Below are 27,716 nucleotides of genomic sequence, written 5' to 3'. Positions count from 1 at the left end.
CTTCTGTATTGCTTTGTTCTATAATGCCAGGAAGTTCATGCCAGTTCATATTTGATTTAATCCAAAAATATTTGTTCATGTTGCAAGTGATAGCAGCTGTGCATAACATAAATTAGTTCAGTGCATATTAGATATATATACAGTGCATCTGGTAAGTATTCACAGTACCTCACTTTTTCCACAATTTGTTGTTACAACCTTATTTCAAAATGGAATAAATTCATTTTGTCCTCAAAATTCTACAAACAATACCTCTTGATGACAATGTGAAAAGGTAGACTTGGCGTGGCTTTCATGGTACAGCAGCCATGCCAGCAACTTGAAGTTTCCAGGGTTCATTGCAGCTTCTGCCATCGTAGTTGCTGCCGCTGTGTCCTTGGGCAAAACACTTGACACACCGTGCTCTAAGTGCCACTCACACACTGGTTTAAACGTAGCTTAAGAATGTAGATGATTGGTTTCACTAGGGCTGGGCGATATACTGGTATTATAAATACTGGTATATTTTAGAAAGATATATAAATATATACAACTATCTTTTGATGTGCCTTTGTTTGCTCTTCTCTGCCCCTGTTGGGCAAAGCACAGGGCATCCTCTTTGGCTCACCCACGCCCCTTCCGTGTTTACGTTACACGGGCTTCTCTGATGCACTATGATGCTGTGCATCACACGTTTTTTTATTTATTTTGCGGCACGATGTCGACTCCCGAGTGATGCAATGCTTCGGTCAGTGACTGCATTTGGCTATTAGTGAGTGACTACAGCTTTATTTAAACATACACCAATTTGCTTTAGAACCTACAGTATATCTCTCCTTGTATCAACTTCATCACTAATCTCATTTGTTTATATTGTTCACAGAAGCTATCGATAGTTCCTCTCTGTTGCTTGCTCGGTGTGTCAAATATTTAGCTACAACTCTGTTTAAAAGTGCTTCTACCCATAGCCTGTGCAGACTAAGCTACTGTAGTGTAGCGGTTGAGTGGCTGAAAAGTAGTTTCAAACTAAACAGCCAGCGGCTTTCACCACATTGAGTGAGTAGAAGCTCTGTCCATTCCCGCGCACTTTACAAATTATGCTAATGCTTTGACTTAGTAACGGCTAACGTAGGTCGTGGGTTCAAACCTCGGCCGAGTCATGCCAAAGACTATAAAAATGGGTCCCATTATCTCCCTGCTTGGCACTCAGCATCAAGGGTTGGAATTGGGGGTTAAATCACCAAAAATTATTCCCGGGCGCGGCCACCGCTGCTGCTCACTGCTCCTCTCACCTTCCAGGGGGTGAACAAGGGGATGGGTCAAATGCAGAGGACAAATTTCACCACACCTAGTGTGTGTGTGTGTGACAATCATTGGTACTTTAACTTTAACTAATTACTCTATAAAAATAAACATCACATTACGTTACTACTTACAACAAAAATAATTTTAGTACACTCAACACTGGTTATCCAGCTGTAAAACACTTTTTTAAGATACCGATATATACTGTATACTGCCATTTGGACTAAAAATACAGCAATATCAGTTTTGGTCCATATCGCCCAGCCCAAGGTTTCACTTTGTAAAACGCTTTGAGTCTCCAGAGAGGAAAAAGCACTATATAAATATAATTCACTCTTACTTCACTTTTTTTCAAAAAGTAGCAAATGTATTAAAGATAAAAAATGTATGTACAAACACCGTTTCCATATGAGTTGGGAAATTGTGTTAGATGTAAATATAAACGGAATACAATGATTTGCAAATCATTTTCAACCCATTGTTAGTTGAATATGCTACAAAGACAACATATTTGATGTTCAAACTTTTTTTTTTGCAAATAATCATTAACTTTAGAATTTGATGCCAGCAACATGTGACAAAGAAGTTGGGAAAGGTGGCAATAAATACTGATAAAAGTTGAGGAATGCTCATCAAACACTTATTTGGAACATCCCACAGGTGTGCAGGCTAATTGGGAACAGGTGGGTGCCATGATTGCGTATAAAAACAGCTTCCCAAAAAATGCTCAATCTTTCACAAGAAAGGATGGGGCGAGGTACACCAGTTTAAGAACAACGTTTCTCAAAGTGCAATTGCAAGAAATTTAGGGATTTCAACATCTACGGTCCATAATATCATCAAAAGGTTCAGAGAATCTGGAGAAATCACTCCACGTAAGCGGCATGGCCGGAAACCAACATTGAATGACCGTGACCTTCGATCCCTTAGACGGCACTGTATCAAAAACCGACATCAATCTCTAAAGGATATCACCACATGGGCTCAAGAACACTTCAGAAAACCACTGTCACTAAATACAGTTTGTCGCTACATCTGTAAGTGCAAGTTAAAGCTCTACTATGCAAAGCGAAAGCCATTTATCAACAACATCCAGATCCAGATGGACTCATGCAAAGTTGAAAAGTGTTCTGTGGTCTGACGAGTCCACATTTCAAATTGTTTTTGGAAATATTAGACATCGTGTCATCCGGACCAAAGGGGAAGCGAACCATCCAGACTGTTATCGACGCAAAGTTCAAAAGCCAGCATCTGTGATGGTATGGGGGTGCATTAGTGCCCAAGGCATGGGTAACTTACACATCTGTGAAGGCACCATTAATGCTAAAAGTTACATACAGGTTTTGGAACAACATATGCTGCCATCTAAGCGCCGTCTTTTTCATGGACGCCCCTGTTTATTTCAGCAAGACAATGCCAAGCCACATTCAGCACGTGTTACAACAGCGTGGCTTCGTAAAAAAAGAGTGCGGGTACTTTCCTGGCCCGCCTGCAGTCCAGACCTGTCTCCCATCGAAAATGTGTGGCACATTATGATGCGTAAAATGCGACAGCGGAGACCCCGGACTGTTGAACGACTGAAGCTCTACATAAAACAAGAATGGGAAAGAATTCCATTTTCAAAGCTTCAACAATTAGTTTCCTCAGTTTCCAATTGTTTGAGTGTTGTTAAAGGAAAAGGTTTTGTAACACAGTGGTGAACATGCCCTTTCCCAACTACTTTGGCACGTGTTGCAGCCAAGTTAACTATTATTTGCACAAAAAAAAAATAAAGTTTATGAGTTTGAACATGAAATATCTTGTCTTTGTAGTGCATTCAATTGAATATGGGTTGAAAAGGATTTGCAAATCATTGTATTCCGTTTATATTTACATCTAACACAATTTCCCAACTCATATGGAAACTGGGTTTGTACATAAGTATTCACAGCAGTTGCTCAATACTTGGTTGATGCAACTTTGGCAGCAATTACAGCCTCAAGTCTTTTTGAATATGATGCCAAAAGCTTGGCATTTTCATCCATTCCTTTTTGCAGCACCTCTCAAGCTCCCTCTATCCTGACTAGTCTCCCATTTCCTGCCACTGAAAACATCCCCACAGCATGATGCTGCCACCATCATGATTCACCATGCCTGACCATGCCTGGTGATGAGCAGTGCCGGGTTTCTTCCAAACACGACGCCTGACATTCATGCCAAAGTTCATTCTTTGTCTCATCCAACCAAATATTTTTGCTTCTCATTGTCTGAGTTTTTCAGGTGCATTTTGTCAAACTTTTTACTAAGAAATGGCTTATGTCTAGCCATTGTACCATATAGGCCTGATTGGTGGATTGCTGCCTTCCGGAAGATTCTCCTCTTTACAGAGGAATGCTGTAGCTCTGAGAATGACCATCAGGTTTTTATTCACCTTCCTGACTAGACTAAATAAATGCAGCAATTTACAGAGACATCCTGGATGAAAACTAACGCTTCCTACCCAATCTGATGGCGTTTGAGAAGTGCTGCAAAGAGGAATGGACGAAACTGCCCAAAGATAGGTGTGCCAATCTTGTGGAATCGTGTTCAAAAGATTTAAGGCTGTAATTGCTGCCAAAGGAGCAAAGGCTGTGAATACTTAGGTACACAATCCATCCAGCCATCCATTTTTCTACCGCTTGTTGTCCCTCTCGGGGTTGCGGGGGGTGCTGTAGCCTATCTCACCTCATCGCAAGGCCAACACAGATAGACAGACAACATTCACACTTGCATTCACACACTAGGGCCAATTTAGTGTTGCAAATCAACCTATCCCCAGTTGCATGTCTTTGTGGGTCGGAGGAAGCCCACGCAGTCGCGGGCAGAACATGCAAACTCCACACAGAAAGACCCCGAGCCTGGGGATCGAAGCCAGGACCTTCATATTGTGAGGCACACACCCTGTTCCACCGTGATTTTATTTAGTTTTTTATTTTTAATAAATTAAAATTTTGAAAAAAAAATACTTTTCACATTGTCATCATGGGGTATTGACTGTAAAAGTTTAGGGACAAAAATGAATGTATTCAATTTTAAAATAAGGCTGTACCATAACCAAATGTGGAAAAAGTGAAGTGCTTTGAATAATTTCCAGATGCACTGTACACCAAACGTGTTTTTATAGAAAGCTTGCTTTTACTGTGGATAGTTGCTAATAAGGATCAATGCCACACGAATATCTAGCAACAAAGATGAGCAGTATGGGTCACCCAAAAAACAAAAATTGCCCCAGTACATATGGCATTAAATAGCTTACATAAAAACAAAAAAAAAGTGTTTAAGTGTCATACATATTTAGGATTTGTTTTCCTCCTTTCTAGGCCACCAATGTGTCTACTAAAGGCTCCTCAGTATTAAACGGAAAGGAACCCAAAGAGAACAGAGTGCGCTCCATGGCCACACAGTTGCAGGCCAAGTTTGACAGTAATTCAAGTTACATCCAACGCAAACAGGTGAGGACTAAATCAACTTAACAGAAATGATTTGGCAATATATTTTCACTACAATTTTAACGGAGTAGTAAAACCTTCTTCCTTTCACCGCTGCTAAACATCTTTTCTTGTCTTTTACACTCAGTTCTGGTGCCTTTTTTTATTAACTCACTTTTCAACTTTTCTGCCAAATCTCAGTCAGACTGTGAGAGATCATCTCCTGTTCATAGTTTCGGACCTGCTGAGTGCGTGCACTTAAAAGTATCGCCTCCTGTTCCGCCCAAACCGCCTCCTGAATTGCAGGTAGACCTTTGCACCTGGACTCTTGGAGTGAAGATAGGAACACAGTTAGCATAGTTTCTCTTGATCTGCATGCTGTAATGCATCAGAGCATGCTATTTAAAAACATACTGGTGGCTTTTTACATTATTTAGCCCTTACTCATTTTCCTTATCAGCATATGTCAAATTCCCTCATTAGTCATTGAGATTTCGCCGCAGAGACTTTGCAATTGTACAACATAACTATCACACTTGCAGACAAGCACTATAAATCTTAATGAGAATGATGGCAGCGTGAAGGAATTTTAAAAACTTCCACTGGTAGAGAGACTTGAAAAAAAAAATGCATCCATCTGACGTTTGGCATAAGAGTTCTGCATCGCCTCAAGGCGGTAGATGAACTCGTCTGTCAGGTGAGCGCTGCTGTTTTCTTTCCTTTTGTAACGACCCACTCGGGGAATTTTGTTTTTATTTTGCGTCCAAAATGAGTTTATATATTTTACTTATTAAACTGATGAAGTTCCCCCTGCCTTCTTAGGTCGTGTGCTTTCTTTGCGATGTCTTCATTGTTTTGTCAGCTGCTCAGTCATTTAGAACAGTGGCCCCCAACCACCGGTCCCAGGACCTGTACCGACGTAACGCATTTGATACCAGGCCGCACAGAAACATTTGATAATTTATAAATGACCGCTTTTTCTCCGACTCAAACGGCAACTGAACTTTTTTTTTAAATTGTGCCTATCATTCACAATCCTTATGTAAAACAAGAACACATTTTGGGTTTTTTAATGCATTCTAAATATATAATTAATGCGATCAAAAGTCTGCTTACAATGGAGCCTATGGGAGTCGCTCTATTCTGCCTATAAAGCAATTCAACATTTTCTTTTTCCTTCAACACCATCACCACTACTAATCACGACAGACTTCATGAGAGCCATCAAAGACTACTTTGGGATAAATGATCCAGAACCTTATATTTTTTAGCCTGAATATGAGGAGGATGATCTACAGGCTTTAGAAGGTGTGTGCTAATTATGTAACAGTATTGCTAAGTGTTAAACAAGAAATTCAAACTAGAAACTACGAAAATAATAAAACAAACACTTACTGTACAATGTCTGTTCTCACTGGGATGCCGACTGTTAGGATGTTGATGTATTCCGTTTAGATGAGGAATGACTCATAATCCTCGTGAAGGGTTAAAAAAAAAAAGGTGTGTGCAACCGAGCATCTTTTGGCCGTCTTTCTTGACATTTCCAGGTTTATGTTGTCTGTCAAAGTGTACCAACTCCTCAGTTTAAATGTCGTATTGTTGGCGGTTTTTGGATGGTTATTTATTGGTTTTTATGGTCGGAATAGAAGCAATGGCATCATGGCTCCATTGTAAGCTGACTTTTATTTACGAAAAATACATATGTGATCATGTCTCCCATTAGGACTGTGAATTATAGGCAAAACAAAAAAAAAAGTGCAGTTCCCATTTAACTTCCGCCTGTCCCCTTCGACAAACCAATAAGCTTGTTCATAGATGCAGAATAAATCTCCTGATAAGGAGTCACCATTTCTTATATTTGTTATACCTTTGTTACATGGGACAATGCACATTAATGAACATATCAAATTTAAATGCGCCAGATTGTAGTCAAAGGCTAATTTACATCTGCAGTTCCCGGCAGTATGGTCATCCTGCTGGGTACCATCTCATTGCAAAGAAACAAGCCCAGGGCTCCTTGATATTTAGCAGTATGTTGAGTTGTATTTTTCATGCACTTACGTTGCTGTATTTATTTGGCACACGTGGACAGACGGGCTGTTAATGAAACGATGCCCACATTAATCTGGTCCCTGGTGCAAAAAAGATGTGGACCTCTGATTTATCCCTGCCATACTGTGGAATGCACGTGTCAATACTGTTGACATCCACATTTACCTTAATTGAAAGTAGAACTATTGCCACCTGTTACTTTGTTGAGGAAAACATCTATTTCGTCCACTGCCCTGCCTTAAGACCGCACGCAAGGTGTAATGCAGAGTTGTTGAACCCAGCTAAAACACAGTTTCAGCAATAATACTTGGTTCAACTGATTACACAATTTCATCTTCAATGCTTAGCTCGAAGTGAAAGCTGATTACATAAGGAAATCAATTCAAATATAGTTAAAAAGCACTTATATTGTTTTAATTCATGGGCTAAGACATAACCTCTGGTAATGTAGTGGTTTACATAGCTGACTGTAACGCAGCTGCTGTGGCCTACCTTACATTCACTTTGTAAAAGGATGATGTGAAGCATGTAAAACCACCAGAATGCTTATGTCAGTGACCCCTAAACTCTTTTGGAGTTCTTGACCCAGTGTTTATCATCACTTTCAGTTTCAAGTCCGTATCAGACATGCAGCACAAAAGTTGGTATTTGTGCCAGGCGAGGCACGAGACAAAGACCAGCAGCTGCCGCCTCAGCCCGAGTGCTTCTTCTCTGTTGTGAAGCTCAGACATGTGGCTCAGACATATGAACGGGCCAAGACCCCGCCAGAACCAGAGAGTACATCATGCACCACACCCTCTGTCCACTCAACAGTTACGTTCATGTCGAGAGTTCTGCAGCGCCTCAAGGAGGTGGATGAACTCATCTGTGAGGTGAACAGTCCTCCTCTTTTCACCCCTTTTTTAATCCCTCCTTTCACTTCTCCTTTTTCAGCCTATTGCATCTTGTGATGGCCCGCAAAGAAAAGTTGATTATACCTTTAGTAATGTGCACATTAAGATTGTGATGTCAGCCCTTAATTACTCCTGCATCTGGACCATAGCAGGAACAGGCCAACAAACCTGGCTGGCACAGGTTGTGGCAGATTACTGGCTCATCTAAATTTGTGTGTGTGGAGCGGGTTGGCCCCAGATCTAGCCGCAGACTAGGGCTTGGTCTGGCTAGTTTAATCATTCATATTACTAGCTAAAAAAAACTTTAAATTAGTTTGCTGAGTAAATTTTTTGTGGATTTTGACAAGACGCTCTATTGGATGACAATGCGCTTCATATAACATTTTTCCCCAAACGTATTCCTGGCCATATCATGCTCTGTCACTGATAAGACTATGGTCACAAAAGTCTAGTCCAGGGGTGTCCAAACTACGGCCCGCGGGTCAAGTGCAAGACATCACAAGTTAAACAAGATGATTGGCCCCTGGGGGAGTATTTTTGCCCAAATGTAGTGCCCTGCGGATTGAATTGGGAGTAATATTGCCGCTCTCAAATGGGTTAACATAGAATTGATGATAAATGACCATGAGTTTAATTTGAAAAGGACTAAAGCGTACCATCGATATACAAACCATGTTTCCATATGAGTTGGGAAATTGTGTTAGATGTAAATATAAACGGAATACAATGATTTGCAAATTATTTTCAACCCATATTCAGTTGAATATGCTACAAAGACAACATATTTGATGTTCAAACTGATAAAAACTTTTTTTTTTGCAAATAATCATTAACTTTAGAATTTGATGCCAGCAACACGTGACAAAGAAGTTGGGAAAGGTGGCAATAAATACTGATAAGGTTGAGGAATGCTTATCAAACACTTTTTTGGAACATCCCTTAGGTGAACAGACAAATTGGGAACAGGTGGGTGCCATGATTGGGTATAAAAGTAGATTCCATGAAATGCTCAGTCATTCACAAACAAAGATGGGGCGAGGGTCACCACTTTGTTAACAAATGCGTGAGCAAATTGTTGAACAGTTTAAGAAAAACCTTTCTCAACCAGCTATTACAAGGAATTTAGGGGTTTCACCATCTACGGTTCATAATATCATCAAAGGGTTCAGATAATCTGGAGAAATCACTGCACGTAAGCAGCTAAGCCTGTGGCCTTCGATCCCTCAGGCTGTACTGCATCAACAAGCAACATCAGTGTGTAAAGGATATCACCACATGGGCTCAGGAACACTTCAGAAACCCACTGTCAGTAACTACAGTTGGTTGCTACATCTGTAAGTGCAAGTTAAAACTTTCCTATGCAAGGCGAAAACCGTTTATCAACAACACCCAGAAACGCCGTCGGCTTCGCTGGGCCTGAGCTCATCTAAGATGGACTGATACAAAGTGGAAAAGTGTTCTGTGGTCTGACGAGTCCACATTTCAAATTGTTTTTGGAAACTGTGGACGTCGTGTCCTCCGGACCAAAGAGGAAAATAACCATCCGGATTGTTATAGGCGCAAAGTTGAAAAGCCAGCATCTGTGATGGTATGGGGGTGTATTAGTGCCCAAGACATGGGTAACTTACACATCTGTGAAGGCGCCATTAATGCTGAAAGGTACATACAGGTTTTGGAGCAACATATGTTGCCATCCAAGTAACGTTACCATGGACGCCCCTGCTTATTTCAGCAAGACAATGCCAAGCCACGTGTTACATCAACGTGGCTTCATAGTAAAAGAGTGCGGGTACTAGACTGGCCTGCCTGTAGTCCAGACCTGTATCGCATTGAAACTGTGTGGCGCATTATGAAGCCTAAAATACCACAACGGAGACCCCCGGACTGTTGAACAACTTAAGCTGTACATCAAGCAAGAATGGGAAAGAATTCCACCTGAGAAGCTTAAAAAATGTGTCTCCTCAGTTCCCAAACATTTACTGAGTGTTGTTAAAAGGAAAGGCCATGTAACACAGTGGTGAACATGCCCTTTCCCAACTACTTTGGCACGTGTTGCAGCCATGAAATTCTAAGTTAATTATTATTTGCCAAAAAAAAAATAAAGTTTATGAGTTTGAACATGAAATATCTTGTCTTTGTAGTGCATTCAATTGAATATGGGTTGAAAAGGATTTGCAAATCATTGTGTTCCGTTTATATTTACATCAAACACAATTTCCCAACTCATATGGAAACGGGGTTTGTATATAACCCAATCCAAACAACTTTCCTTACTCATGGGGCAAATAAACTATAAGCAACAAATAAAGTCAACATACGATTGCACACAACACACACCCTGCTCATTGAACTTTGTAGACATTATAAAACACGTACCGTATTTTTCGGACAATAAGTCGCAGTTTTTTTCATAGTTTGGCCGGGGGTGCGACTTATACTCAGGAGTGACTTGTGTGTGAAATTATTAACACATTACCGTGAAATATCAAATATTATTTAGCTCATTCACGTAAGAGACTAGACGTAATAAGATTTCATCCGATTTAGCGATTAGGAGTGAACGTATAGCATGTTCTATATGTTGTAGTTATTTGAATGACTCTTACCATAATATGCTACGTTAACTTACCAGGCACGTACTCAGTTGGTTATTTACAGTGTTGGGTTAGTTACTGAAAAGCAGTAACTAGTTACAGTTACTAGTTACTTAATTTCAAAAGTAACTCAGTTACTAACTCAGTTACTTACACCAAAAAGTAATGCGTTACTGTGAAAAGTAACTATTTAGTTACTTCTTTTTGTCTTTTTTTTTTTTTTTAAAGCTCCCATTAATGCCCTTTTAGCCTTAATTTCAGTACTGTTATTGCATTGGAGAATAATACAATCTGTTGATCAACTTGACATGCATTTGCATCACTGAACTCTGCTAAGCAATGTGGTCTACATACAACACACAAAGACAAAGATATGTTACAAAGACCAATTTGTTTCTGGCCAGAACAAATTGACAAAACTATTTTAAATAGCTGCAACATAACGTACATAAGTAACAAACAGCATAATAACAGCATAGATGTAAACCAAGAAAGGCACACACTACATACACAAAGCCTAACCAGGCATTTTCTTCCTCAAGTAATTCTGATACAAAATCATGTCTGAAGCCCAGAAGACTCTCCACATTTCCCCAGTTTTAGTTTAGAGATAAGGAAAAATTGGCCTGGCCCACGAGCATCCCTCTTTATGTTTGTGAACTTTATAGTCTATACATTTAGAGTGATGTGATAATCAAACACTCTAGAAGTCTAGAATGAAAGAGTATATAAGAGAATTGACAGCAACGTTCCCTCTCAGGAGCGCGCCTGTGCAATTGTGCACTGCTCAAGCGTCCTCTGCGCACGGCAAATCTATGCCACGCACAAAATCAAATAAAAAAATAAGCGCATAACAATTTTTGACACGACACGGACACGACAGAGAAAACCGTTTTCGTCATCATTGTTCAAATATTGTAACGTCTGTCGAGACGCTTTGAGGACATGGATTCCATCCATCACTTTACTGAGCAAAACTCTTTATTGTCGGCCATAAACACATCACCAAAACATTAGTAAAAAAATGATATCTAGCAAAAGTGGTCATTTTCTGCAGTACAAACCAGACCAAAAGTAACTTTGTTTTATCAACAGCTGCCGCTCGCTCTTTCTCACGTGCGCCAACACTTGCACATATGGCACTGAGCCAGTGATGTGTTTACAGCCACACAAAAAGTCGGACAACTCCAACACCACACATAAAGTGTAATTCCAGGTCGTTACACTATGATTTACCAATCAAATGTGTGCTTATTCTAGTGTCATTTATTAGGAATCTTAATTTATAAATATTAATCATTAAATGCTGTTAGTATATTAAATAAATACTAATAAAAATATATTTTTTACAAACAGGAAGTTGCAGGAATGTACACATGATCCCCTGCTTACATCTCATTGTGCAACATGTGAATGTTTTAATGGGAACTAAATGCAATGTCTGAAAGGGGTACCAATTATTTCCAAAGCAGGACCTCCACCCAGACAAACAATACAAGTACACAGTTCATGAAAAACAGTATTTGTTGTTATTGTCATTGTAAGTGGGCCTAAACACTTATATTAGAAATGGAAATGACTGCTGTCATTTGATTATAATAATAAGAGAATGTTGTCTGTCTATCTGTGTTGGCCCTGTGATGAGGTGGGGACTTGTCCAGGGTGTACCCTGCCTTCCGCCCGAATGCAGCTGAGATAGGCTCCAGCGACCCCGAAGCGGTAGAAAATGGATGGATGGATGGAGATTGAACTTGTTATTTAGTCAGGTTTGGGACAGGTGTGCTGCTGGTGTAGCCACAGTGTGCACGTCTAAAGTTGCTCACATGGACTCCACTCAATGCTCAGGGACTTTTTGCGTTTGCTCACACACATGAACAATTAGAGGGAACATTGATTGACAGAGTGTGTGTACCTTCAGCGGTGAATGAGCAGAGGCAGAGTTAATCCTTAAGTGGTGGTGGAGGTAAAGTGTCATTGGAGTCTCTATCTCTCTTTACTAGCTTCGTCGAAGCATGTTGCTTATGTAGCTTGTTTCAGCAGATTTGAATTGCTGTTTTGGGCAGTAGATGGGATCTTTGATCCAAAGCACAATTTACATTTAACTAAAATGTTCTTTTCTTTGTGCTCGACAAAAGAAAAGTAGTGAAAATATCTCCATGTTAGCAAACTCGACTTCTGGCTCCGCCATGATCAGACACGCCCCCCTCTCCTCCCTCCCTCCCCACACTCACACACCCACACAGAGCGCATGTCTCTCTCTCTTCTCCGGCTTGACACAAGAAGAATCAGAACGATGACAGAGCAGCGCTCCGATAAAACACACTTTATACTACATAAAAAGTAACGTAAAATAACGCAGTAACGCATCATGTAGTAACGGTAACTGAGTTACTGAAAATAAAAAATAACGCGTTAGATTACTAGTTACCGCCGAAACTAACGGCGTTACTTTGTAACGCGTTAGTCCCAACACTGGTTATTTATGCGTCATATAACGCAGTGGTCCCCAACCTTTTTGTAACTGCGGGCCGGTCAACGCTTGAAAATTTGTCCCACGGAACGTGGGGCGTGGGGGTATTTTTTATTTTTATTTTTTTTGTTATAAAAAAATACAATCATGTGTGCTTACGGACTGTATTCCTGCAGACTATATTGATCTATATTGATATATAATGTAGGAACCAGAATATTAATAACAGAAAGAAACAACCCTTTTGTGCGAATGAGTGTGAATGAGTGTAAATGGGGGAGGGAGGTTTTTTGGGTTGGTGCACTAAGTGTAAGTGTATCTTGTCTTTTTTATGTTGATTTAATAATTAAAAAAAATATATTATTTTTATTTTATTTTATTTTTTTTAATTTCTTGTGCGGCCTGGGCCCGGTACCAATCGATCCACGGACCGGTACCGGACCACGGCCCGGTGGTTGGGGACCACTGATATAACGTACACTTATTCAGCCTGTTGTTCACTATTCTTTATTTATTTTAAGTTGCCTTTCAAATGTCTATTCCTGGTGTTGGCTTTTATCAAATAAATTTCCCCAACAGTGCGACTTATATATGTTTTTTTCCTTCTTTATTATGCATTTTCGGCCGGTGCGACTTATACTCCGTAGCGACTTATACTCCGAAAAATTCGGTATATATAATTTAAAATTACACTTGTATAAATCCATTACAGTGAATGATGGGTAATATATAAAACACTCTCTCCACAAAGTTCCCCATGTTTGGCGCATTTTAGCTGCTTGATATTTCTGATTGATTACAAAACTTTAAGGAGGTCGCCAAAGAAACAAGGTAGGAGTCAAACTTTCACATATCCCACACTTCTCTTTACAAAAGAGAAGTGTGGGATACTTCTCTTTTGCCTTATTTGTATTTGACTTTATTAAATGTATTTATATTATCATTTGGTGCAGTATTGGATAGAAAGAGAAAAAAAGGAAGACAGAGGGGGAAATTGCGGGGACAAGGGAGGGATAAGGGAGATGGCGTGGCGCAGTTGGGAGAGTGGCCGTGCCAGCAACCTGAGGGTTCCTGGTTCGATCCCCACCTTCTACCAACCTCGTCACATCCGTTGTGTCCTTGGGCAAGACACTTCACCCTTGCTCCTGATGGGTCGTGGTTAGGGCCTTGCATGGCAGCTCCCGCCATCAGTGTGTGAATGTGTATGTGAATGAGTGAATGTGGAAATAGTGTCAAAGCGCTTTGAGTACCTTGAAGGTAGAAAAGTACACAAGTATAACCCATTTACCATTTATAAGACAAAGAGACAATAACAACAAACAACAGAACAGCACCTGCAAATAGGATTTGTACAAATATGATAGTAAAAGTGATAGCAAAGAAGCAGTTACTGAAATCAATACTAATAACACATAAATGACAATGAGTATTATTACACTACAAATGGAGCAATACAAATACCAATAGCAATAGCACTATTGATAATGAATAATAACAATAATTACCTCTATTATCAACAATACAATTGTTTCAAATACAACAGTACATATATGTAATGATAACTTGAAATACAAAAGAAAGCAGATAAATGGAGGGGAAGAAAAAAGAAGCGAACTGTATTAACCTTGTAGATTGTTATAGTAACATAGGTTAAGCTTTCAGTGTGCCGTGTGTTACCCAATTTCCCCTAGGGGAACAACGTTAATATATGTTTGATGAAACGTGATTATATGCACGAGTGTATGTATGCATATGTACTTGTATATGTACAGTATGTGTATATGTATGTTTGTACAGTGAATGTATATGTACAGTATGTGTATATGTATGTTTGTACAGTGAATGTATATGTACAGTATATGTATGTTTCTATAGTGAACGTGGATGTAAGAACTTTGAGTTTGTCGGTACAGTATGTACTGTATTTGTGTACGTATGTGGGAGTGTAGGTACCTGTGTGTGTGCGTATGTATGTATATATGTATGAATAATTGTGTGTATGTGAGTATATACAGTAAGTGTATTTGTATGTACAATATATTTGACTCCCAGTGTGTGCGGTAGCCAAAATACGGCCCCAGCCACCCAGAGAGCCCAAGCCAAAACAGCAGGTGTGGCGCCCAGGGAACAAAGGACGCAGCACATACTCACATACTCCTAATATATTCAATGTTTTATTGTTTATATTACATATTGCGTTGTCGTCAGGGGCTGATGTGGGATGGGTTAGAGGTTGGGGGGGTTGTTAAAGTTGAAGTAGTTGAAGTTATGTGTTGTTCAGTCTGTTATAGCTTGCTTTAATCAATGCAAACTGAAGTGTTGTACTGGTACAACAGATTGTTGTTACGTCACAATCAACACTCTGCTGTGTGGCGAAAAAAGTATTGCAATGTGTGTATTTCTGTATGTGTGTCAGTGTGCACACGCGCCCATCCATATGACGTGTAAAAACAGTATATATATATATATATATATATATATATATGTATATATATATATATATAAATAAATGTATGTGTATATACATGTGTGTGTGTGTGTATATATATATATATATATATATAAATGTATGTGTATATACATGTGTGTGTGTGTATATATATATATATTTACATACACATACATATATATATATATATATATGTATGTGTATATACGTGTGTGTGTATATATATATATTTATATATATATAAATGTATGTGTATATACATGTGTGTTCAATCAATCAAATGTATGTATATATATATGTATATATATATATATATATATGTATACATATATACATATGTATATATATATATATACATACATACACATACATACATATATATGTATATATATATATATACATACACATATAATATGTATATATATATACATATATATGTATATATATACACATACATATATATGTATGTATGTATATATATATATGTGTATGTATATATATATATATGTGTATATGTACATACATATATATATATATATATGTGTGTATATATATGTATATGTATATGTGTATATATATACACATATATATATATATATATATATGTGTATATATATATGTGTGTATATATATACATATATATATATATATATATATATATATATATATATATATATATATATATATATATGTGTATGTGTATATATATGTATATGTGTATGTATCATATGTACATAATATGTGTCTATTAATGTACACACATATATGAATATGCTATATACAGTATATGTGTGTATATATATTGTTACTTTACATGCAGTTGGCTTTTGGCCCCCGGCCAAATTTTTTAGCCCAATGCGGCCCCAGAGTCAAAAAGTCTGGACACCCCTTGTCTAGTCCTACAGCTGAACAATTTAAGTCTCTGAGCATAAACTAATGAAGTCTTGGATCTGACCAATGACCTGGCTTTCTTCATTTTTGTTTTTGACTTTCCTGGTGAACATTCTGTCTCTAAGTTACAATAAGCTTTGCATAAAAGCTGTGTACTGTTCATATATCTGAAAGGGTTTAAACTTAGTTTGGGCAGAAGTTGATGTTTTGTTTCTGTGATTTTTAGAAAAAAGCTCAGTCACAACAAACTAGAGAGTTTCAGTCAAAGAGCATAAAGGAAAAAGCAAATCACCTCAGCGGGTTGATCTCAGCGGACAGATCTGTTGTTATCAAGGTGACTATCCTACTGTATGCTCCACATTTGACCCCCTCCCCTGGCTTGTTTTTGCTTGCATGTTTGGACACTTGTGGCATTTTGGGCGCTCAACACCTACACTAAGCTTATATGCCTCATGTCGTGGTGCTGGGCATTTGCCTGACAATGGGAATGGTGTGAAACATGCACTACATGGACTAAAGTGTTGGGACACCTCTACGCCCATGTAAAGTCTATCAAATATTGATGGTCCCTACTTTCCGTTTATCTGGGAAAACTTGACAAGATGTCTGTCAGAGTTTGTTTAAGGTCAGGGGTCAATGATGATGGGAGTATGACTGGGTTGAGGTCATTGCTCACAGGTTCTCCAACAGACCTTAAAACAAAATAAGTGGTCTAAATGATCAGTTCATATGTATTTTAAAGTTATCCAGCATGACCTGTTAATGTGTGTCTTCTTTTTTGTTTGTAATGAAGACAAATTGACTTTTCTCCCTGAATATTAGTTTGAAGTGTGATGGTACAACATAGAGGAGAGCATACATCTTTTTAGAGTACCGGTATATATCCCACACTAATAAATGCTGCAGCATCTTTTTTCACGCGTTGGCTTTGCTGTGTCTGCTTTTTTTGCATGTGTGCTTTCAATCAGCTCTGACACAGGAGGAAAGTGTTGATTTTTTTTTTTTTTCAGCGCAATTAGTGGGTTTTTTTGTGCGTTCTCACTACTCCTCCCATTTCAAGCATTCTGCTCCATTGCAACACAGCTTTCAGTGGTTGCAGTTCATCATGCTACATTATTATTGTTTTTACTTGTTGGAGATATTTGTAAGTAAAAAAAATGAGGTTTTATAATTTTGACTTAACCATCTTCCACGAGCATGTGTCTCCCCCTGCTGTTTGTGCTGAGCACTGTTTGAAGTTGTTCAACATATGGGATGAAGTTCTCTAAATGACTGCACAGTATTTCCTAACAAGTATTCATCTTGGGGTGGTATAGCTCGGTTGGTAGAGTGGCCGTGCCAGCAACTTGAGGGTTGCAGGTTCGATCCCCGCTTCCGCCATCCTCGTCAATGCCGTTGTGTCCTTGGGCAAGACACTTTACCCACCTGCTCCCAGTGCCACCCACACTGGTTTAAATGTAACTTAGATATTGGGTTTCACAGTGTAAAGCGTTTTGAGTCACTTGAGAAAAAGCGCTATATAAATATAATTCACTTCACTTCACTTCACATCTGACTGAGGACAGTGGAACCTCAAAACGTGTTATTGAAATTAAATATTCTGAACAGTTACTTACAGCATCCAAACGATTACGTTCATAAAACCTTTTTTAACTGTACAGTTGTCATTTCAACACTTAACTGTCAAACAAGTGTAAACAGACAATACATCCATCACCACAACAATAACAAAATAGTCTCTTTACATAAATGAGGAGAGGCAATGTTGCAACTCATACGTGCACAACGTGTACAACATCTAAGACTCAGTCATGTTTTGGTAGAAGTGCACATTTACAAACTTTCTTCAGTGTGAGGTTTTCTTGTTGTATGGATAAATAAATGCATATGTTTCATGTATTTTATTTCAAAAGTGTTCTTATAGCATTGTTTTAAATACCGTATATACAAAAAACATGTTGAGCATATATACAGTATACCGCTCGCCTGTGCATCGGCTGGGAACATCTCTGCGCTGCTGACCCGTCTCCGCTCGGGATGGTGTCCTGCTGGCCCCACTATGGACTGGACTCTTACTATTATGTTGGATCCACTATGGGCTGGACTCTCACAATATTATGTCAGACCCACTCGACATCTATTGCATTCGGTCTCCCCTAGAGGGGGGGGGGGTTACCCACATATGCGGTCCTCTCCAAGGTTTCTCATAGTCATTCACATCGACGTCCCACTGGGGTGAGTTTTTCCTTGCCCTTATGTGGGCTTTGTACCGAGAATGTCGTTGTAGCTTGTGCAGCCCTTTGAGACACTTGTGATTTAGGGCTATATAAATAAACATTGATTGATTGATTGATTGATATTTGTGTACATAGTGCAATTTACACCAACTATGAGTTGCTGGTAACTCATAGTTACCAGCAACTCATAGTTGCTGGTAACTATGAGTTACCAGCAACTATAACGGCCAACATAACATAATGACACACAACATGTCATTATGTTATGTTGTTATGATTGAAAATATTCAATTTGGCCCAGTTTTGAAAGTACTTGTACTTCTGTAAGTATAGACATGGATGTTAGGGATGTAACGACTACAAGTATTTAGGACAGACCGCATTAAAAAAAACCCGACTGTTTCAAATGAAAAGGAAAATAAAACTGTGATTGATAACGGCTGTTTGATAAACTCACAGACTGGTGATACTGCTAATTTTTTAGATTAAAAAAAAGCTAGTGTGCTAATCGCTAGATAGCAGCTAAATAATCGCTAGCTAGCTTTAATGCTAACATGAATACCAGACACATTAACATCTTTCCCCATTTACCCCAATCTAAACTTGTATAAACATTGCTATCTGAGCAACAAAGATATTAAATTGTGCACATTGAATCTACACGCTGTGCTCTCTTATGACATAATAGTAAATATGAAGATTTTTTAATTTTTTATTAATCTTCATTTCAATAACAAAAAACAGACCATCTATCTTTAGGCCGCTTTCTGACGTCTTTTCAGGATGTGCGATTAGCGCTTCCATATGCAGTCTACTGACAGATATAATAAGTTAGAACTATACACCACTTTTGTAGTATAAATGGAAGCAGCGGAAAATGCATGTGCATGTACGAGACATTTTGCCAAGAGGTTAGAGAAAAAGACGCAGCTTAATTCATCAGTACAGCGTCGGACTAAAACATCGGATTCGCGCAAAACTCTATAGGTAAACATCTACCATATATGGAAATATCTGCTGACGTCACAAGTTGGGCAAATTCCAATCAGCTTGTTTGGAAGAAGTATGGAGAAAGACAAGATTGTTTTGTAAATATCTCCGCCATGCCTCCATGCTTTGAGTGGAGATTTTCAGGACTTAAGCAGATCCCACATACACAAAAACAAGCAAGACATGTTGGTTTTGCATAATGAGTCCTCAAATTGGTTTTTGGTGTTTTGTGTTCTTCAGGGCAACTCAGTCCAAAAGACGTTTCCCCAGTCGAGTGAAAAGTGTCACTCCTGTGAGCGGCGAGTTTATTTGGTGGAGAGGATTTGTGCGGAGGGATTGTACTTCCACAGGGAGTGCTTCCGCTGTGCCAAGTGCAGCTCTACCCTGCGCCAGGGATCACACGCCTTTGACTCTCAACATGGTACCACTACTTTGTTTCCTCTCCTCCAGAACTATGGAATAAGTGCAACTGTCAGCATTACTTATTAAGTAATGACCACTGAGCACAATTGACACTAACATTGAGGTGTATTGACAGGAAAATTGTACTGCAAGCTTCACTTTGGGCAACGTCACAATGGTTTGCATAGGAATCTGTCTGCCTGCTCAGTAAGTACCCTGCAGCACAATTTGTATTGCCAGTATTTTCTATTAAGTATCAAATGTCTTTGTTCCAGGATCCTTTTGAAAGCCAAGTTCAAAGGCGATGTGCAGCTAATGAAGAGGACGTCGCCTCGTCCCGAGCGTCGGAGCTGCAGAGCCGACCTGCAGCAGGTACCTTCAGCTCTTTCGTAAGGAAGCAGCTGAGCTGGCCGCTGAGTGTGGCGCACGCGGTGTGTAGCGCCCCGCGCCGTGTCTCCCGCCGTGTACGCAGTGCAGCGCGGGCGGTGGCTGGACACCTGAGGGACAATGTCCAGGACTATGTGTTCATGTATGAGCTACTGAGCATGAGCTTGCCCCTGCTGCTGGTTTTATTCGACGTTCTGCTGCAGATCCAAATGGAGGCCGTGCCGAGCAGGCAGGGCTCTTTAATGTTGTGGCTGCAGGAGCAAGCCGGCCTCATCTAGATGCTCAAATCTCACGGGAAAAAAACGTCAAGATGCTCATTATTTCAAACGCAGATCAGCACACCTCTATGGAGAATGTGTTGATTTCAAGGTAGCATCAAATATGTGCAGAAAGATTCAGACCGGTAACACAATCACACTCATAAACAGGCTTTAAGACATTTCCTAATCCTACAAATGTATCAAAAGTCATAAATAGAACGTTAAAAACAGACTTCCAAATGCACACTCTGGATCAAGTCTGATTGTTTTTAAGCCTGCACACACATTGCATTTTTTCTGCAGACAAAGGGCAGATTTTTATACATACTGCTGGTTTTGGTTTATATGGCAATGTGCACGTTCTTACTTATAATTCTCCTTTTATTATTCGGCAGTTGAATAGCTTCTTGTTGATAAATCCAGGCCAAAAGCAAGTTGAGATGCCAGGCTGCTAAAATGTCAATTGCTGGATGTTTCTATGACTGATCTTACAGCACAGCTGAGGTCATAATGACTTACTGCCTTCATGCACTTTATCATTAGGAAACTGCCTTCAAGGTTTAGCAGCAGCACCAAAGAGTGGATAAAGGTCTGCTGTGATCTCGCCCATTTTATTATTTTTTAATTATTATTAATACTGTGGACTCCTCAGTGTTTGGTTTGTACTTTGCTGCCATCTACTGTTTACTCAGCAATGCGAGGGTGTGAAACTGAACCCTCTTCTTTCAAAGAGAACACTTTACATGAGAGTTAAATAATTTCCAAAGACTATCTTTTTACTGTAGACAATAGAGATGGGCCTTGTTGCCACTCTTGCTCTAACCTTTTTATCCACGCTTTCATGTTGCTTCCTTTCACATCTATAGATGCTGACTGAGATTTTTTTTCCACAACTTTGAAGTGTTTACAACATTACTGTTACTTTACATGCCACATGACTGAAATAACTAACTGAGCAGAATATCCCTTAGTCTGAGTAATGTTTGCATCCATGATTATTACAGTGTAACTTCATCTTTCTAAAAGTATGTGATTTTTTTTAAACACATTCTGCTTCCGTGTGGTTTTTGTTGTGTGTCTATAATGTGTTGTCAATACTTGTCTTTCCCTTGCAGCAGCTGGGTGGTTACAGGTGTCCCGTTAAAGGTGATCCCGTGCATGCTCACATTAGTTGTGCATGGTATGAAGTAACAACTAAGGCGTGGGTCTGCTGTAACTACATGTACTTGATTGTGAGAGGATCAAAGTCGTAACCCTCCATGACTCACAAAAAGCTGCTGTGGCTTTGTGTTTGAAACCTACAGTGGTCCCTCGGCTTGTGAACGCCCCACTTTCCGTGTGATTCGGTTTTCCTGCTTCCGTGGAATTAAGGCTCCAAACAAAGAATCCAACACGTTAGCGACAGTCTTGCTACCTTTTAAGACTGCAAAATAATCCACCATGGGACCTTCGATGAAGAAGGTGAGAAACACTATTGACTTCAAGAACAAACTAGTTAAGTACAAAGGGATCTCCCCTGCCTTTACTTAAGATGTATCAATACAATTCAAAGTGATGTTAAATGTTTAGTCATTTCATTTCAAAATATTCGTTTTTTGTGCAGTTTGGTCTTTGACCTTCGGGAAGTAATTACTTCGGGAAGTAATTACTGTGCTAACGACAACCGAGGAACCACTGTTACCGATTGTCAAGTTCGTAATGAAATAAAAAGAGCTTGTTTTGACTTTGTTTTTTAACAATTCAAACCGAAGAAACAAAAGTGACATTAGAATAAAAAAAACTGAATTGGACACTCCAAACATTGTTCAAGTACTGCCAAAAACCAAAGAGTCCCAAGCCATTAGCGCCTCGGCCTGCACCTGCTGCTGTTTTGGCCCGCTTATTGTCCAAATAAAGTCAAACACAAAAACAACAGTAACAATGAAAGAAACAAAAAGATGTGAAGGAAAAAGGTTTGACAGTTTGTCTCCATCCATCCATCCATCCATCCATCTTCTTCCGCTTATCCGAGTCTCTAATAACTAATTACAAGACTAATGCTTTGTCACGTATAACACAAAGTTTTGTCTTTAAAACCTCTAAAGGCTTAGTGGCCACATGCGTGGACAGCACCTTTTAGCTCTTCCAAAATTGTGTACACTAGTGAATTGGGGTCTAATGCCGTTTATGTGGACACTTATACTGCCATCTGGTGGTGTCAGAAGAGTATAACAATGGAATTTGGGGGGGAAAAAGTGTAAAAATAAGAATTAGCATGTCACTAAACATGAAGTACACGTTTGTTACTTATGGACTAAGTACATCATATTAAAAGATGATTCTTAGTTTTTATTCTAATTAGGGTCCAATAAGCCCAAATAGCAAAGAGAAATAAAAAAAAATAAAAAAGCATGTAAACAAACAGCTTGGGCCTTAAGAGGTTTAATAAGTATTTAGCTTTTTTTTTTTTTTTTTTTTGCTTTAATTTAAGTACGTAGTCCTTGGTGGAAAAAGTCACCCATATAAATAAAAAAAAAACAAATTTGGGGGCGAGTCAAGCCGAACATTTGCCCCAGGCCGGAAATTGCCGCTCAGCGTGTCCCTTTAGCCCGCCCACAGGCTCACTTATGACTTTATGGCGCTGCCAACGTGACAATGATTGACAGCTCGTAGTAGCTGACCAATCAGCAGTCAGGTGCGAGATAAGAGCGAGTTGGCTTCCACACAGCAACATGAATGACGAGCAGGTCAGACACATAAAACATCCAAACAAGAGGAGTGCTCCACTCAAAGGTAGTTTGGTTGTTGACCAAAAACAAAGTGCAGCCAAAATGTTTGCTATTCCTGGTAGCGTAATAGCTTAGTTTCAGTCTGTTGTTCCTACAGGTACGGTTCGATTCCCAGCCAGGACATGCAAGGTAAACAAACTAAATCCTAATGCAATCTTTCAAAAACAAAGTAAATTTTTGTATTTTATTCTGTTGATTTTATTATTTCTAATGATAATAATTACAATAATAAACATTAAACTAATTGTTTCCCATTGATATTACTCGAAAACGTGCATCAAATCCTTTTAAACCACGCCCCTTCAAGCCCCCTGCACCCAGGACAGATGTGTTCCCATCATTCTTGCAATCCAAATAGCATCCCTGTTTAGAGATGATCCATCCATCCATCCATTTTCTACCGCTTATCCCTTTTGGGGGTCGCGGGGGGTGCTGGAGCCTATCTCAGCTACATTTGGCCGGAAGGCGGGGTACATTCTGGACAAGTCGCCACCTCATCACAGGGCCAACACAGATAGACAGACAACATTCACACTCACATTCACACACTAGGGCCAATTTAGTGTTGCCAATCAACCTATCCCCAGGTGCATGTTTTTGGAGGTGGGAGGAAGCCGGAGTACCCGGAGGGAACCCACGCAGTCACAGGGAGAACATGCATATCTTCACTGAATAATGTTAAGGTCGCAAATTCTTAACCCTTCCTGTCAGTGTTGGTACAATTGTAGCAATTAAAAATGCTTTTAAAGTGAGAACGCCATATTATTTTTTATGTCAAAACAATTGTAATATGTTGTAGTCAGGACTTTTTTAAAGGCCGATTGTTTCATCAGAATGCACTCTCATGAATATCAAACAAAACTGAGCTCATAGTGCATATGGCAGGTGAACAATGATCTAGAAGATCTAGGACCGGGGTCGGCAACCCAAAATGTTGAAAGAGCCAGATTGGACCGAAGATACAAAAAAAAATCCGTCTGGAGCCGGAAAAAATTAAAAGTCTTATATAAGTGTTATAATGAAGGCAACACATGATGTAAGTGTCGATATTGGCTATATTAGCGCAGTGGAAGAATGGCCGTGCGCGACCCGAGGGTCCCTGGTTCAATCCCCACCTAGTACCAACCTCGTCATGTCTGTTGTGTCCTGAGCAAGACACTTCACCCTTGCTCCTGATGGGTGCTGGTTAGCACCTTGCATGGCAGCTCCCTCCATCAGTGTGTGAATGTGTGTGTGAATGGGTAAATGTGGAAGTAGTGTCAAAGCGCTTTGAGTACCTTGAAGGTAGAAAAGCGCTATACAAGTACAACCCATTTATCATTTATTATCAAAGGCTGACGGAAATCTTCGTTGACAGAAATGTTGAAATGTAATATTTATTATACACATTTTTACAAAAATCAAAATCATTAGTAAAATGGAGTCTTCTTCTAATGGATTTATTACAATCTTTGCAAGCTGGGTAATGTTTGCTGTGGTCTATAACGGCACACATGCAACTATGAGAAATGCAGCCAATATTACATACAGATAATGTGTCATGAGACATGCAAATATAAATTTAATTAAGAGGACTTAAAGGGAGGCAGCACGGTGGAGGAGGGGTTAGCACATCTGCCTCACAATACGAAGGTCCTGGGTTCGATCTTGGGCTCGGGATCTTTCTGTGTGGAGTTTGCATGTTCTCCCCGTGACTGTGTGGGTTCCCTCCGGGTACTCCGGCTTCCTCCCACCTCCAAAGACATGCACCTGGGGATAGGTTGATTGGCAACACTGAATTGGCCCTAGTGTGTGAATGTGAGTGTGAATGTTGTCTGTCTATCTGTGTTGGCCCTGTGATGAGGTGGCGACTTGTCCAGGGTGTACCCCGCCTTCCGCCCGAATGCAGCTGAGATAGGTTCCAGCACCCCCGCGACCCCAAACTGGACAAGCGGTAGAAAATGGATGGATGGATGGATGGATGGACTTAAAGGATATTAAATGAGCTCAAATATACCTACAAACAAGTCATAATGATGCAATATGTACATACAGCTAGCCTAAATAGCATGTTAGCATCGATTAGCTTGCAGACATGCAGAGACCAAATATGCCTGATTAGCACTGCGCACAAGTCAATAACATCAACAAAGCTCACCTTTGTGCATTCACGCATAACATTAAAAGTTTGGTGGACAAAATGAGACAAAAAAGGAGTGGCATAAAACACGTCTTCGAAAGTCGGAGAAAGTTGTACTTGTAAACAAACTACAGTGAGTTTAAGGACCGCCAAAATTAGTAGGACAAAACAGCGCTCGTCAAATAGTCTCCTATCGCTGAAGCATGTTTAATATAAACCGTGTGATTTCTAACAATTAGGGAGGTTTGTGTCATGTTTGTCCTCCTACAAAAACCATATTAAAACAAAAAATATATTTTTTCCCTCATTTTTTTCCATTTATTTATACATTTTTGAAAAAGCTCCAGAGTGCTACTAGGCCTGCGCTTCAGAGCCGCATGCAGCTCTTGACCCACCCCCGATATAGGATTATTAAAGAAATAGGTTTTTTGCAGTAGTTTTGGCCCTTGGTCGACCAAAACATGTTTTCTGATGTCCGTCACACAATGTCTGTGTTTGAAGATCAAAGATCAGCACCTTCACAAAATCTATATTTATACAGTTGGAAGGGGATTCATATGGGCCCATGTGTCGCTGCTTACCTGACACACGAAACGTGACAAATTAGGGGGTGCACTATCCACTTTAGCCGCAAGATGGCAGTAGAGTGTCAAATGTCTTAAAATGTGTTTTGCAGCAATTCCAACTTTGACCAAAGCATAGTTTTTGTAGAGTAGCGCTTGCCATCATTTTCAACAGACTGCATTGCAAAATAATAACCCGCCCCGCTCGTGCAAAATCCACCCATATGAATTCCTTCCCTTCTGTTTGGTAAGCTATGAGAAAATTATCCATTGATTATGTTTCTCTTCTGAATCGCTCTAAAGGTTTTAAGATGCTGTTTCAATGAGGGACAAAACAATGCTGCCCAAAGGGGCACCAGACCTTCACAAGAGCTAAACTTCCCATATATATATATATATATATATATATATATATATAGACCACAAACTAGTTGACGCTGAATCAACAGAACCTTTGCTTGTAGCTAAGTGGTGCGTTCCATTTTGCTTCCGTTTTTTTTTCAAGCTGTACTAATCAAGCATCAGCTATTGTGGCCGTCCTTAATACTGTAGATGAGCATGAGATTCCTCTGACTTATGTTTGATATTGAAAGCAGCTGCTGAAATAAGTTACTGACCACCTTATGAAGAATGAAGTTATTATTGTTGTAACTAATTGAACAGAAACCTTTATTGATTTTCATCTCACTGCACCAACGAGAGATTTCAAAATGTTTCACTGTGTGTTTGTGTTTTCTTTAGAGACACCTGTACAAGTGGGATATCACTCATACTCGGAGACAATCATATATCTGAATATTGGAAGGATTTTGTGTTGTAATTGTTTAATGAACTCAATGTTTCTGTTTCTGTATGGCTGGATTTTCTGAGTCTGTTTACCATTATTGGCTTATGTACACACTCAATGCTGGTATTTTCAACTGCAAATAAGGCTGGTCATGTTCCATGTTTTACTTGACATTAACCTGAAATGTCAAATTAATACATGGTTATGACCCACATACCATATTTTTTGGGTTATAGAGCGCACCGGTATTTAAGCCGCACTAACCAAATTCTTGAAAAAAAAATGTTTACATATATTTGCCGCACCGAACTATAAGCCGCATATGTATTCCGGTACGAAATATTTTGTAAATCTTTATTTACATGCCAAAGTTGTTGCCAAACAGTGTCTATAACACGGCAGTAAAACCAATGATTAAACAAAACAGAAGTCATCGTCGTGATCCCCCCAGCTGCAGAAGCTCGCTCTCCAATCAGCTAAACAGAATCACTAACTTCACAGTGACGTCTTGGTGAATTTACGTAACTGAAACAATGCAAAAAGAGTGTCATAGTACGTTAGTAATACTAACACAGACACTTGTAAATGTATTAGCATATTTGGACTGGAACATTTCCAAAGGTAAAAAAAACTGCTGTCATACAGAAGAACAGTCTGGATGCCACAATACTGAAGAACTATTGGCCCATATCAAACCTGCCATTTTTGGGCAAAGTCCTATAAAAAGTTGCATACCAACAGCTCAGTGACTCGTGTGTGTTTGATGCTTTCCAGTCAGGCTTTAGGGCCCACCCTGGTACTGACACAGCTCTGATCAAGGTAACAAATGATATCTTCCTGAACACAGACGCAGGAAAAGTCTCAGTCTTGGTTGTGCTGGACTTGAGCGCTGCCTTTGACACAGTTGACCATACTATCTTAATGCAGAAAACTAGGTTGGAATATCTGGTTCCGTTTTTAACTGGTTCAAGTCCTGTCTTGATCACAAGACATACTTTGTTGAAATTAGTAACTGTGTCTCTGAGCAAATGTCTATGACCTGTGGGGTTCCTCAGGACTCGATTCTGGGACCCCTATTGTTCAACTTGTACATGCTGCCACTAGGTCTGCTAATATGCAGTTTC

General features: G+C 39.5%; 1 protein-coding gene across 6 annotated transcripts in view; it reads left to right on the top strand.

The window, feature by feature from the left end:
- Positions 1 to 27,311, top strand: part of mical2a (microtubule associated monooxygenase, calponin and LIM domain containing 2a) — a 99,087-nt gene extending 71,776 nt beyond the window's left edge. The window contains exons 16-24 of one of the 6 annotated variants that reach the window (XR_009815621.1): positions 4,623 to 4,754; positions 4,932 to 5,036; positions 7,391 to 7,654; positions 16,306 to 16,413; positions 19,547 to 19,727; positions 19,845 to 19,915; positions 19,984 to 20,080; positions 21,471 to 21,816; positions 26,547 to 27,311. Coding sequence is in view for 5 of the 6 variants with exons in the window: in XM_061964011.1 (XP_061819995.1) it covers positions 4,623 to 4,754; positions 4,932 to 5,036; positions 7,391 to 7,654; positions 16,306 to 16,413; positions 19,547 to 19,727; positions 19,845 to 19,915; positions 19,984 to 20,373 (1,251 nt within the window). In the remaining variant the exon portion in view is untranslated. The other 5 variants (XM_061964014.1, XM_061964015.1, XM_061964011.1 and 2 more) reach the window with 5 other exon arrangements.
- The last annotated feature ends 405 nt before the right edge of the window (positions 27,312 to 27,716 follow it).

This window comes from Nerophis lumbriciformis, linkage group LG06 (assembly GCF_033978685.3).
Source record: "Nerophis lumbriciformis linkage group LG06, RoL_Nlum_v2.1, whole genome shotgun sequence".
Lineage (NCBI taxonomy): Eukaryota > Metazoa > Chordata > Actinopteri > Syngnathiformes > Syngnathidae > Nerophis > Nerophis lumbriciformis.
This window is presented reverse-complemented; position numbering and strand designations above follow the sequence as displayed.